Genomic DNA, 14471 nt, shown 5'->3' with positions numbered 1-14471 from the left:
GGGAGGGAGGGAGAGAGAGAGAGAGAAATGGTGGATGAGAGGGAGAGAGAGAAATGGTGGATGAGAGGGAGGGAGGGAGAGAGAGAGAAATGGTGGATGAAAGGGAGGGAGAGAGAGAGAGAAATGGTGGATGAGAGGGAGGGGGAGAGAGAGAGAAATGGTGGATGAGAGGGAGGGAGAGAGAGAGTTACTGTATGTGAAATATGGCCTCCCTACGCTCCCCAGACCTCGGCCAATAATGAAGTGATGACATGGTCTCTGCACGGCGGTTGCGGTGCGCTGCGTCTGAGACGTGTGTTGTGGTGGGGGGGTTTATTCCTACTCTTTGGAGGAATGGGGTTTCTGTGACTGCCATTGCTGCAAAGGGTGGGGGTTGGTGAGGGAGGATGTGTGTCTGTGTATATGGTCGCTGCGCCAAACATCCTCAACGAACTTCTCTATCCCTGCATGGCAAATGGCGTCTGTCTGCCTTTGTCACATTACTTTACATTTTTCATCATTAAGACTTGAACCCAGACAGCAGCACAATTGTAGACTAGGGAGAGAGAGTGTGTGGATGAGAGAGAGATGGTAGAAGTTCAAATATAACCAAGGAACATTTTTAATGCCGGTCTCTCTGACTGAGAGAAAGTCCTTGGTCATGATATTGATCCTTTCTTCGCCTCCTATCTTAGATTCTACTCTGTGGACTCTGACTCTGAGCCCAGTGGAGAAACCTGCTGGGAATCATTGGCGTGAAGATGTTGATTGAGTCTGAGATCTCATTTATAAAAGAGGGAGCTGTTTACTTTTTATTTGGCTCCGCGTTTACAAATTCCCCGGCTCGAATTGAAAGCATAAATCTTGCCGTGGTGAAGTGGGGTTAAAATCCTTGTTGTAACGAAAGCCCACGAGGGGGTGGAGGGGGTTGATGGAGAACAGATATCATAAGTCCCACATGTCAGGCCAACAGCTCTGTTGGTGATGGCACATCTGCCTTTTACAAGCCAAATAAACTCCTCTTCCTTTTGACTTTTACAACTCAGAGTGGCCATGATGGGGGCTAGGAGACAGAAAACAGACGCCTTCGGGCAATCAGCAGGCTGTCTTGTGATCTGCATGTGTTACGAGTTCATTTACCAGTCAGGTTTTTGAGTACTGCGAGTTGTATCGTAAGAGAGGAAGAGTCGGAAGCTCGTTTTGCTCTTTCTGAAACAGCACAAAGGACATTTAGGCATGTTTTCTGGGCAATGTATCAAACTGAAAACTCAGGACATTAACGCTCGTCGTCGTAAGGAAGAGTGGACCAAAGCGCAGCGTGGAAAGTGTTCATGATCTTTATTGTCAAGAATCACTAGAACAAAAATAATTTATACAAAAACGAAAAGTTCCGTCAGGCACAGATACTAAACGGAAAACAACACCCCACAAAACCCAAACGGGAAATGGCAACATATATATGATCCCCATTCAGAGACAATGATAGACAGCTGCCTCTGATTGGGAACTACACTAGGCAAAAACAACAAAGAAATAGAAAACATAGATTCTCCCACCCGAGTCGCACCACACAGTTTGTGTGGCTTCTCTCCCTCTCGCTCTCTCTCTCCCTCTCTTCTCTGCCAGCTGATGAACGAACTTCACAATCCTACAACCGGGTGCTCTTGGGGTCCTTGGGAACAAAGCGTAGCTTCTAGGCTTCCAGGACTGCCTGTGTTGTCCTTGGGAGGAAGCCATAGAAGGCTGGGCAGCAGCCCCCCTCCACCATCCACCACCTGCCCCGACTACAGTCTATGCCCAGTTAGCCAGCTGGGCTGGGTGGACACTGAGTGGCCACTGAATGGGCTCTCTGGCTGCTCTCTGCTCTCCCTTGTTATGTCTGCTGTGTCTGGAGCTGGAAGAGATGGAGGGGAGACACTCCAGAGGCCAGGCCCAGCAGTATGTTTATATTTCTGCTTTGTTATTGTTAAGAGTCGAATGCTGTACTGCATGGGCGTCAGATTGAGCTGAGCCAAGCCAAGTCTACTTTGAAGGATTGTGCTATCACGGTACATTCTGCTCAGTGGTGGTCGGTGCCATTTAAGATGAGGGATGATAATATTTTTTTCATGAGCATGGCCTTATTTCTATTACAGCATATTGGATGACTGTCATTTATATTCCATTCGCCCAGTTCAATGTAACATCGACAGGTTTTTCAACAGGATCGGCGCAATGAATACACCTCTGATCACAGTTCACTTTCATAGCAGCCACATAAAAATACAAACAGCTTGTTGTATATATAATTCGTTCTCACATCTATCTACGCGCTCTACTCCTCTCACCTTTTCCCACCACTTGTGGACTTCAGTGCACAACACATCAGCTGTCTGTGACAAAGCGAGAGAAAAAACATTCCAAGCCAAACCTTCATATCATGACCGCTAACCGCTACACACAGCCAACATCGTTGTCATGTCATAGTCAACATAGAGGACGGACAGAGTATCCATTCTACCACGCTCCAGTTCACCACTAGACATTCTTCAGAGGACCAGAGATCCATAAAGGACAAACCGGCCTTCCATCAACGATCAATCTACCGAAGCGCAGCTCAGAGTAAATATTTATTGTGTTCTCCTTTTTCAAACGGGCGGTTATTTAGAATGCATAAGATTCTGTATTTACGATAGCATAGCTTCTCCCTTTGTTACTCAGTCTTCCCGCTCTTTCACTCAAACCCAAACCCCTCTCTTTGTGTAACCAGCCGTCGTATCTGTTCCGTCCACCAGGGATGTTTTCTTTATGACATAATAGGTCCATCAATGTATGATTCATTCTGTGTATATGATTAATTCTGGGTATAGTAGTTAGGTATTTAGTAAATAAATAATTAAACCCAATTTTGTATTGCTGATTCAATTTGTTAGCCGGGGTTCGTGAAGATAACCAAGAATTTACCACTTTCAGATGAGACTTAACAAGGTGACGATTAAATATTGACTGCTATGGATGTAAAAGATTACTAGGTCGTTAAGAGTTTATTCGGAAGATAACAGCTCTATAAAAATATTTTGTGGTGCCTCGACTTTCTAGTTAATTATCTACCTGATTAGCTTAATCATGTAATATTAATTACAGAGAAATTATTTTATAGAATATCATGTCATATCACTTAATCCGGCATAGCCAAAGACACAACACATGTCTAGTGAGTATGCAGGCCATGGGGGAACTGGGACATTTTCAGCTTCCAGGTATTGTGTACAGATCCTTGCAACATGAGGAAGTGCATTATCATGCTGAAACATGAGGTGATGGAGGTGGATGAATGGCATGACAATGGGCCTCATGATCTCGTCACGGTATCTCTGTACATTCAAATTGCCATCAATAAAATGCAATTTTGTTCATTGTCCGTAGATTATTCCTGTTTTTATTCCTGACTACTAGGCGAAGGCAATCTAGTGGTGACTGTTTAACAGATGGTAGCTGGATGAACAGGCAGTGGCTCGGGTGGCTGAACTCCTTGATAATCTTCTTGGCCTTCCTGTATATGTCCTGGAGGGCAGGTAGTGTGCCCCCAATGCGTTGGGCTGACCGCTCCAACTCTGAGGTAGCAGACGATGCAATTGCCGTAGCAGGCGGTGATTGAGCCGTTGCACCTTCACCACGCTGTCGGTGTGAAGGGACCATTTCAGGACCTCAGTTATTTAATGTTACCTTTATTTTACTAGGCAAGTCAGTTAAGAACAAATTCTTATTTTCAATGACGGCCTAGGAACAGTGGGTTAACTGCCTGTTCAGGGGCAGAACGACAGATTTGTACCTTGTCAGCTCGGGGATTCGAACTTGCGACCTTTCGGTTATGCGCTCATGCATGCTTCAGTGTTGCTTGCCTTGAAGCGAGCATAAAAGGCATTTAACTCGTCTGGTAGGCTCCCGTCATTGGACAACTCGCGGCTGGGTTTCCCGTTGTAGTCCTTAATATTTTTCAAGCCCTGCCACATCTGATGAGCATCAGAGCTGTTGTAGTAGGATTCAATCTTAGTCCTGTATTGACGCTTTGCCTGTTTGGTGGTTCATCTGAGGGCAGAGCAGCATTTCTTATAAGTGTCCTGATTAGTGTCCCACTCCTTCAAAGCAGCAGCTCTAGCCTTTAGCTCGGGGCAGATGTTGCCTGTAATTCATGGCTTCTGGTTTGGGAATGTACGTACGGTCACATTGGGGATGACATCGTCAATGCACTTATTGATGAAGCCGGTGACTGAGGTGCTATACTCCTCAATGCCATTGGATGAATCACGGAACATATAGACAAAGCTTGTAAGCAGGAATCAGTAGGATATAATTATGGTCAGATTTTCCAAATGGAAGGCGAGGGAGAGCTTTGTATGGGTCTCTGTGTGTGGAGTAAAGGTGGTCTAGAGTTTTTTTTCCTCTGGTTGCACATGTGACATGCTGGTATAAATTAGGTAAAACAGATTTAAGTTTGCCTGCATTAAAGTTCCCAGCCACTAGGAGCGCCACTTCTGGATGAGCATTTTCTTGTTTGCTTATGGCCTTATACTGCGCGTTGAGTGCGGACTTAGTGCCAGCATCGGTTTGTGGTGGTAAATAGACAGCTACGAATAATATAGATGAGAACTCTCTTGGTTGATAGTGTGGTCTACAGCTTGTCATGAGGTATTCTACCTCAGGCGAGCAATATCTTGAGACATCTTTAATGTTAGACATCGTGCACCAGCAGTTATTGACAAATAGATTCACACCTCCGCCCCTCATGTTACCAGACGTAGCTTCTCTGTCCTGTCGATGCACGGAGAAGCCAGCCAGCTCTGTATTATCCGTGTTGTCGTTCAGCCACGTCTCAGTGAAACATAAGATATTACAGCTATTAATGTTGCGTTGGTCGGATAGTCTTCATCGTAGATTGTCCCATTTGTTTCCCAATAATTGCACGTTGGCCAATAACACGGAGGGAAGTGGTACTTTCCCTACTTGTCGGCAAATTCTTACAAGGCACCCCGCCCTCCTCCCCCTTTTCCTCTGTCTTTTCTTCACGCTGATGACGGGGATTGGGCCTTGTCAGGACAAAGCAGTATATCCTTTGCTTCAGACTCATTAAGAACTTCTTCTTCTGCAATCCCGTTAACGGGATGATATGACAACAGCCAGTGAAAGTGCAGGGCGCCAAATTCAAAACTACAGGAATCTCATAACTAAAATTCCTTAAACATACATGTATCTTATAACGTTTTAAAGATAATCTTGTTTTTAATCCCACCACCGTGTCCGATTTCAAATAGGCTTACTAGGACGTGTACTAAAAGCATGCGCGGATCAACTGGCAAGTGTCTACAGTGAAAGCACCACAAACGATTATGTTAGGTCATCACCAAGCCAAAGAAAAACGTTGCCATTTTGCCATTTTTCCTGCCAAAGAGAGGAGTCACAAATAGCACAAATAGAGATAAAAATTTATCACTAACCTTTGATGATCTTCATCAGATGACACTCATAGGACTTCATGTTACACAATACATGTATGCTTTGTTTGATAAAGTTCATATTTATATAAAAACATCTGAGTTTACATTGGCACGTTACGTTCACTAGTTCCAAAAACATCCAGTGATTTTGCATAGCCACATCGATTCAACAGAAATACTCATCATAGATGTAGATGATAATACAAGTTATACACATGGAATTATAGATATACCTCTCCTTAATGCAACCGCTGTGTCAGATTTCAAAAAAACTTTATCGAAAAAGCAAACCATGCAACAATCTGAGACGGCGCTCAGAAAAATAATCAAATTAGCCGCCATGTTGGAGTCAACAGAAACCAGAAATCACATTATAAATGTTCCCTTACCTTTGATGATCTTCATCCGAATGCACTCCCAGGAATCGCAGTTCCACAAAAGATGCTTGATTTGTTCGATAATGTCCATTATTTATGTCCAAGTAGCTACTTTTGTTAGCGCGTTAGGTACACATATCCAAACGCTCGTGCATTACTTCGGACAAAAACTTCAAAAAGTTATATTACAGGTCGAAGAAACATTTCAAACTAAGTATAGAATCAGACTTCCGGCGCCGACAGAGATGGCCGCCTCGCTTCGCGTTCCTAGGAAACTATGCAGTTTTTTGTTTTTTTACGTGTTATTTCTTACACTAGTACCCCAGGTCATCTTAGGTTTCTTTACATACAGCCGAGAAGAACTACTGAATATAAGATCAGCGTCAACTCACCATCAGTACGACCAAGAATATGTTTTTCGTGATGCGGATCCTGTGTTCTGCCTTACAACCAGTGTAACCGAGTGGATCACATGCAGCGACCAACAAAAAAAAAACGACTCAGAAAAAGAGGGAAACGAAGCGGTCTTCTGGTCAGACTCCGGAGACGGGCACATCGTGCACCACTCCCTAGCATTCTTCTTGCCAATGTCCAGTCTCTTGACAACAAGGTTGATGAAATCCGAGCAAGGGTAGCATTCCAGAGGGACATCAGAGACTGTAACGTTCTTTGTTTCACGGAAACATGGCTCACTGGAGAGACGCAATCCGAAGCGGTGCAGCCAACGGGTTTCTCCACGCATCGCGCCGACAGAAACAAACATCTTTCTGGTAAGAAGAGGGGCGGGGGCGTATGCCTTATGACTAACGTGACATGGTGTGATGAAAGAAACATACAGGAACTCAAATCCTTCTGTTCACCTGATTTAGAATTCCTCACAATCAAATGTAGACCGCATTATCTACCAAGAGAATTCTCTTCGATTATAATCACAGCCGTATATATCCCCCCCCAAGCAGACACATCGATGGCTCTGAACGAACTTTATTTAACTCTCTGCAAACTGGAAACGATTTATCCGGAGGCTGCATTCATTGTAGCTGGGGATTTTAACAAGGCTCATCTGAAAACAAGACTCCCTAAATTTTATCAGCATATCGATTGCGCAACCAGGGGTGGAAAGACCCTGGATCATTGTTACTCTAACTTCCGCGACGCATATAAGGCCCTGCCCCGCCCCCCTTTCGGAAAAGCTGACCACGACTCCATTTTGTTGATCCCTGCCTACAGACAGAAACTAAAACAAGAAGCTCCCACGCTGAGGTCTGTCCAACGCTGGTCCGACCAAGCTGACTCCACACTCCAAGACTGCTTCCATCACGTGGACTGGGAGATGTTTCGTATTGCGTCAGACAACAACATTGACAAATACGCTGATACGGTGTGCGAGTTCATTAGAACGTGCGTTGAAGATGTCGTTCCCATAGCAACGATTAAAACATTCCCTAACCAGAAACCGTGGATTGATGGCAGCATTCGTGTGAAACTGAAGGCACGAACCACTGCTTTTAATCAGGGCAAGGTGTCTGGTAACATGACTGAATACAAACAGTGCAGCTATTCCCTCCGCAAGGCTATCAAACAAGCTAAGCGCCAGTACAGAGACAAAGTAGAATCCCAATTCAACGGCTCAGACACAAGAGGTATGTGGCAGGGTCTACAGTCAATCACGGACTACAGGAAGAAACCCAGCCCAGTCACGGACCAGGATGTCTTGCTCCCAGGCAGACTAAATAACTTTTTTGCCCGCTTTGAGGACAATACAGTGCCACTGACACGGCCTGCAACGGAAACATGCGGTCTCTCCTTCACTGCAGCCGAAGTGAGTAAGACATTTAAACGTGTTAACCCTCGCAAGGCTGCAGGCCCAGACGGCATCCCCAGCCGCGCCCTCAGAGCATGCGCAGACCAGCTGGCCGGTGTGTTTACGGACATATTCAATCAATCCCTATACCAGTCTGCTGTTCCCACATGCTTCAAGAGGGCCACCATTGTTCCTGTTCCCAAGAAAGCTAAGGTAACTGAGCTAAACGACTACCGCCCGTAGCACTCACATCCGTCATCATGAAGTGCTTTGAGAGACTAGTCAAGGACCATATCACCTCCACCCTACCTGACACCCTTGACCCACTCCAATTTGCTTACCGCCCAAATAGGTCCACAGACGATGCAATCTCAACCACACTGCACACTGCCCTAACCCATCTGGACAAGAGGAATACCTATGTGAGAATGCTGTTCATCGACTACAGCTCGGCATTCAACACCATAGTACCCTCCAAGCTCGTCATCAAGCTCGAGACCCTGGGTCTCGACCCCGCCCTGTGCAACTGGGTACTGGACTTCCTGACGGGCCGCCCCCAGGTGGTGAGGGTAGGCAACAACATCTCCTCCCCGCTGATCCTCAACACTGGGGCCCCACAAGGGTGCGTTCTGAGCCCTCTCCTGTACTCCCTGTTCAACCACGACTGCGTGGCCATGCACGCCTCCAACTCAATCATCAAGTTTGCGGACGACACAACAGTGGTAGGCTTGATTACCAACAACGACGAGACGGCCTACAGGGAGGAGGTGAGGGCCCTCGGAGTGTGGTGTCAGGAAAATAACCTCACACTCAACGTCAACAAAACTAAGGAGATGATTGTGGACTTCAGGAAACAGCAGAGGGAACACCCCCATCCACATCGATGGAACAGTAGTGGAGAGGGTAGCAAGTTTTAAGTTCCTCGGCATACACATCACAGACAAACTGAATTGGTCCACTCACACAGACAGCATCGTGAGGAAGGCGCAGCAGCGCCTCTTCAACCTCAGGAGGCTGAAGAAATTCGGCTTGTCACCAAAAGCACTCACAAACTTCTACAGATGCACAATCGAGAGCATCCTGGCGGGCTGTATCACCGCCTGGTATGGCAACTGCACCGCCCTCAACCGTAAGGCTCTCCAGAGGGTAGTGAGGTCTGCACAACGCATCACCGGGGGCAAACTACCTGCCCTCCAGGACTCCTACACCACCCGATGCTACAGGAAGGCCATAAAGATCATCAAGGACATCAACCACCCGAGCCACTGCCTGTTCACCCCGCTGCCATCCAGAAGGCGAGGTCAGTACAGGTGCATCAAAGCTGGGACCGAGAGACTGAAAAACAGCTTCTATCTCAAGGCCATCAGACTGTTAAACAGCCACCACTAACATTGAGTGGCTACTGCCAACACACTGTCAATGACACTGACTCTACTCCAGCCACTTTAATCATGGGAATTGATGGGAAATGATGTAAATATATCACTAGCCACTCTAAACAATGCTACCTTATATAATGTTACTTACCCTACATTGTTCATCTCATATGCATACGTTGATACTGTACTCTATATCATCGACTGCATCCTTATGTAATACATGTATCACTAGCCACTTTAACTATGCCACTTGGTTTACATACTTATCTCATATGTATATACTGTACTCGATATCATCTACTGTATCTTGCCTATGCTGCTCTGTACCATCACTCATTCATATATCCTTATGTACATATTCTTTATCCCCTTACACTGTGTATGACAGTAGTTTTTTTTTGGAATTGTTAGTTAGATTACTTGCTCGTTATTACTGCATTGTCGGAACTAGAAGCACAAGCATTTCGCTACACTCGCATTAACATCTGCTAACCATGTGTATGTGACAAATAAAAATTTGATTTGATTTGATTTGATCAATCATTAGGATGTTTTTATCATAAATCTTCAATAAATTACCAACCGGAGAAATCCTTTGTGTCTAGAGGAGCAACGGAACGCAGGGCGATATCATGTGGAATGTGCGTGACCAGGAAATGGCTCTCTGCCAGTAACCTGACTCATTCAGCTCTTATTCAGTCCCACAACACAGTAGAAGCCTCATTCATTCATATCCCACTGTGAATTCAATAGGGCCTTGGTTGAAAATCGACCAACCTCAGATTTCCCACTTCCTGTTTGGATTTCTCAGGTTTTTGCCTGCCATATGAGTTCTGTTATACTCACAGACATCATTCAAACAGTTTTAGAAACTTCAGAGTGTTTCTATCCAATAATATAATAACAATATGCATATATTAGCAACTGAGATTGAGGAGCAGGCCATTTACTCTGGGCACCTCTGGGCACCTTTCTTCCAAGCTACTCAATAATGCCCCTGCAGCCATAAGAAGTTATAGAAAATATCTTTGTCCAGTTCGAGGTGAGTAATCGCTGTCCTTATGTCCAGAAGCTCTTTTCGGTCATAAGAGAAGGTAGCAGCAACATTATGTACAACATGAGTTACAGACAATGTGAAAAAACAAACAAAATAGCACGGTTGGTTAGGAGCCCGTAAAACGGGAGCCATCCCCTCTGGCGCCATTATATATCAATGAGGATTCTTACAGACTCCGAGAACCATAAAAAACGTGATCGCTGTTTTACCACCCGTCTCCTTCCCCCTCGCCCGGGCCCCCAAGATACACTCAGATGTTCTGAGGGCAAAGGATGCTGGGACACCAGCTGTGGATTTAATGATTTTGCCCCCAGGCCTCAGATCAGAAGTGAGAGAAATATAATTCTGTCTCTACATAGAGAGGAGAGCCATGACCTCAAAATGCCTCCGCAAAGTGTGCGTGTGTGTGTGTGCGTGTGCGTGTGTATGCGTAAGTGCGCATGTTTTCCTGTTAAACTTTGAGTTTGTTCATCTGTATCATAGGCACCTGCAGCAATTTTACATAAATACAGTACTGTATGTGTCACTACAAATCTATACATATTCATTCTAGCATGATTGCGTGGGTGTAAATATCTAAATATCAAACAAATCCAACATCAAACTGCCTCCTCCCAGGATCCTCTCCCTGCCTGTGGAGCCTAGAACCTGTCCAGGTTTGACAGCAGAGTGTGAAGCACATCCTGCATGCGCATCACAATTAGCATCAAGCGCTCCACAGCTTCTCCGCCCACTTATTGATGGACTGCTGAGTCAATGCTTTTAATTACAACTACTCTAAACAGCTCAGATCTCTCCAAAAAGTTAGATCTCTGTTGGTTCTCTGGTCGGATGGGTAAGTGATAGTGGCAGGCAATTTGTGCCATGTCCTGTGACTCCGGTGTTGTAACTGATCCTGTCTCCTCGTGTATCCTTGTCTCCTTGTGTCCCCTTGGTCGTATTCATTAGGTCATGCAACGCTTTCAAAAGTTTTGAAAAAGAAAATGAGCGTTTCTTATTAGATAAGCCCAGGTGGTCGCTCCCTGTTTCAGTCTGTTGTCTTTAGTTTGGTGCCTAATGAGCACGTCCCTTGTGTCTCCTTTTTACCTGACAGACATCGACGACTGCCAGTCCAACCCGTGTCAGAACGGAGGCACCTGCATCGATGAGATCAACTCCTTCGTGTGCCTGTGTCTGCCCAGCTACGGTGGAGCCACGTGTGAGAAAGGTAACGTTTTTATCACGTAACATCTCTGTCGCTAACCCACGTCCCCGGGGAAAGGAGGAAGTGGTTGAAATGTATCAGTGCAGAAGCTTATGACAGAACACCTGTTCTCAGCTGGAGCCCCTCAAGGAGGAAGAATCCCTAGTGGGTATGAATGCAGCTCCACCACTTCAAAATTATAAACGTTATTTTTGCACTTCCATTACATGAAAGCAGTCACATTGCCCTCAAACAGAATTGTCTGACAATCACAATACTAGCCAGAGGTTTATTTAAAGCACTGAGAGAAATACAGTGAGAGTGGGAAAGGAGAGAGGGAGAGTAGGAAAGCTAGAGATGGACAAGGTGTGTGGAAAGAGGAATGGGGCTCAGAGAGAGGGTCCATAGCCCCTCCATTCCGAGCCCTACGCCACGTACCCCTGCCACAACCACAGCACTCATACAGATGAGATATTGAAGAGGCTATGGACCCTGGCTTCTCCCTTCACATGTGATCTCACTCACTCACTCACTCACTCACTCACTCACTCACTCACTCACTCACTCACTCACTCACTCACTCACTCACTCACTCACTCACTCACTCACTCACTCACTCACTCACTCACTCACTCACTCACTCACTGCTCTGATTCTGGGGGTTTTCCTCAATGTGTATGTGTCTGCCCAGCTACGTTGGAGCCACGTGTGAGAAAGGTAACGTTTTTATCACGTAACATCTCTGTCGCTAACCCACGTCCCCGGGGAAAGGAGGAAGTGGTTGAAATGTATCAGTGCAGAAGCTTATGACAGAACACCTGTTCTCAGCTGGAGTCCCTCAAGGAGGAAGAATCCCTAGTGGGTATGAATGCAGCTCCACCACTTCAAAATTATAAACGTTATTTTGCGCTTCCATTACATGAAAGCAAGTCTAGGAAAGATAGCCAGCCACATTGCCCTCAAACAGAATTGTCTGATAATCACAATACTTTAGAAGGTGGTTTCTTTGAAGCACTGACAGAAAGACAGAGTGATAAAGGAAAGAGATAAGGTGAGAAAAAATATAAATAAATCAAAAGGTAGGGAGAATAAGCTATATGGTCCATAAATAGACCTGGACAGTGGACTAATGCATATTTACCACAGTAGAAGCCCAACGTCTGGTAACTGTATCCCAGCTCCCTCTTCCTGCAGAGCTCTTTCAGGGTAATGGGCCTTTACAAATCTAATGGCAACGAGAGAGGGAAAGAAAGAAAGTGAAAGATGGGCAAGATGTGTGGAAAGAGGAAGGAAGGAGGATGGGTCCCAGCGAGAGAAAAACAACAAAAAAAGGACAGTGGTGTGTGCGTGTCTGTGTGTGTGTGGAGCCTAGTCAGTTACGTGTGTGTGGAGCCTACTCAGTTACGTGTGTGTGGAGCCTAGTCAGTTACGTGTGTGTGGAGCCTAGTCAGTTACGTGTGTGTGGAGATGGACAGACAAGTGCCAGTGAGGCGTAGAGGGTTGAGGCTCAGTGAGTGTGTGTGTGATTGCTCTGCTAGAGCGAGACTGCCCTCTTCACCAGGACCTCCCCTCCAATCAGAGCCCTACGCCACGTGCCCCTCACCAGCCTGCATGCCACACCAGAGCACTCATACAGATGAGCTATTGAAGAGGCGATGGACCCTGGCATACACACACACACACACACACTCTCTCTCTCTCTCTCTCTCTCTCTCTCTCTCTCTCTCTCTCTCACACACATACACACACTGCTCCAACTCTGGGTGTTTACCTCACGGTGCAGCGAGAACCCTGCTGTGTAGCTATCGTCATGGTTGACTTGGAGCAGCAGGAGAGGAGAGGAGAGGAAAGGAGAGGCTGTGGATGCCATCCCTCTCTCGCCGCGTAATAAGACCACACATAAATGATTCAACCCTGAAGAGAGGAGATCGCAGCCCTCTCCTATTTGAATGTCATTCATAAGGAAAACCTTGAACCATGAGCATGGAACTAAGTGGACGAGAACTCTGACAGATACTTTACGATACTATAAAGAAGGCGCTAACGTTCTATAATGAAGTACTCAAGAATACTGAAAGGATCGTTTATAGTATTGCCTCTTTTGAGATGGTAATATCCCCTTTTAAATGTAAGGCAATCAATCTCTCTTTCACTGAAGTGCCTTAACCTAACTACCCCTATCAAGTTCATGTTCAGCCATGTCATTCTTCCCTGTAATACGTTCCAAGGCCTGCTGCCTGTCCCCATCCCTTCATCCCAGCTCCTCTGGTCCTTTGATGCTCCTGCTTCCCTCCCTCCCCCCCCCTCCCTCCCCCCTCCCCCTCCTCCATGGAGACCCCGCAGGGAGTCTTCCAGGCCAATGACCAGACAGTTTCCATGGAGACCCATCACAGACGGGAGAGAGGGGAGAGAGACTGTTCATTGTACCTGTACTATACTCTACTGTATATACACTACATGACCAAAATATGTGGACACCTGCTCGTCAAACTTCTCATTCCAAAATCATGGACATTAATATGGAGTTGCTACCCCATTGTCTGATACAACAGCCTCCACTCTTCTGGGAAGGCTTTCTACTAAATGTTGGAACATTGCTGCAGGGACTTGCTTCCACTCAGCCATGAGCATTAGTGAGGTTGGGCACTGATGTTGGGATAGGCCTGGCTCGCAGTCTGTGTTCCAATTGATCCCATAGGTGTTCGATGGGGTTGAGGTCAGGGCTCTGTGCAAACTAGTCAAGTTCTTCCACACAGATCTCTACAAACCAGTTCTGTGTGGACCTCACTTTGTGCACAGGGGCATTGTTATGCTGAAACAGGAAAGGGCCTTCCCCAAACTGTTGCCACAAAGTTGAAAACACAGAATCATCTAGAACGTAATTTTATGCTATAGTGTTAAGATTTCCCTTCACTGGAACTGAAAAACAGCCCAGACCATTATTCCTAATCCACCATACTTTACAGTTGGCACTATGCATTCGTTCTCCTGGCATCTGCCATACCCAGATTTGTTTGTTGGACTGCCAGATGGTGAAGTGTGATTCATCACTCCAGAGAAAGTGTTTCCACTGCTCCAATAGCGGTGAGCTTTCACCACTCCAGCCGACGCTTGGCATTGCGCATGGTGATCTTAGGCTGCTCGGCCATGGAAACCCATTTCATGAAGCTCCCGATAAACAGTTCTTGTGCTGACATTGTTTCCAGAGGCAGTTTGGA

The 14471-nt window shown here is 46.0% G+C and overlaps 1 protein-coding gene across 1 annotated transcript in view; it reads left to right on the top strand.

Annotated features, from left to right (window-relative positions):
- LOC112251551 (neurocan core protein) overlaps positions 1 to 14471 on the top strand; it is a 196880-nt gene that overhangs the window by 145054 nt on the left and 37355 nt on the right. Inside the window, exon 11 of the mRNA XM_042322067.1 lies at positions 11164 to 11277. Within this exon, the coding sequence (XP_042178001.1) occupies positions 11164 to 11277 (114 nt within the window). The remainder of the gene's footprint in view (positions 1 to 11163; positions 11278 to 14471) is intronic.

This window comes from Oncorhynchus tshawytscha, linkage group LG05, assembly GCF_018296145.1.
Source record: "Oncorhynchus tshawytscha isolate Ot180627B linkage group LG05, Otsh_v2.0, whole genome shotgun sequence".
In the NCBI taxonomy this organism is placed as follows: domain Eukaryota; kingdom Metazoa; phylum Chordata; class Actinopteri; order Salmoniformes; family Salmonidae; genus Oncorhynchus; species Oncorhynchus tshawytscha.
The sequence above is the reverse complement of the archived record's forward strand: the minus strand, read 5'-3'. Positions and strand labels throughout refer to the sequence as shown.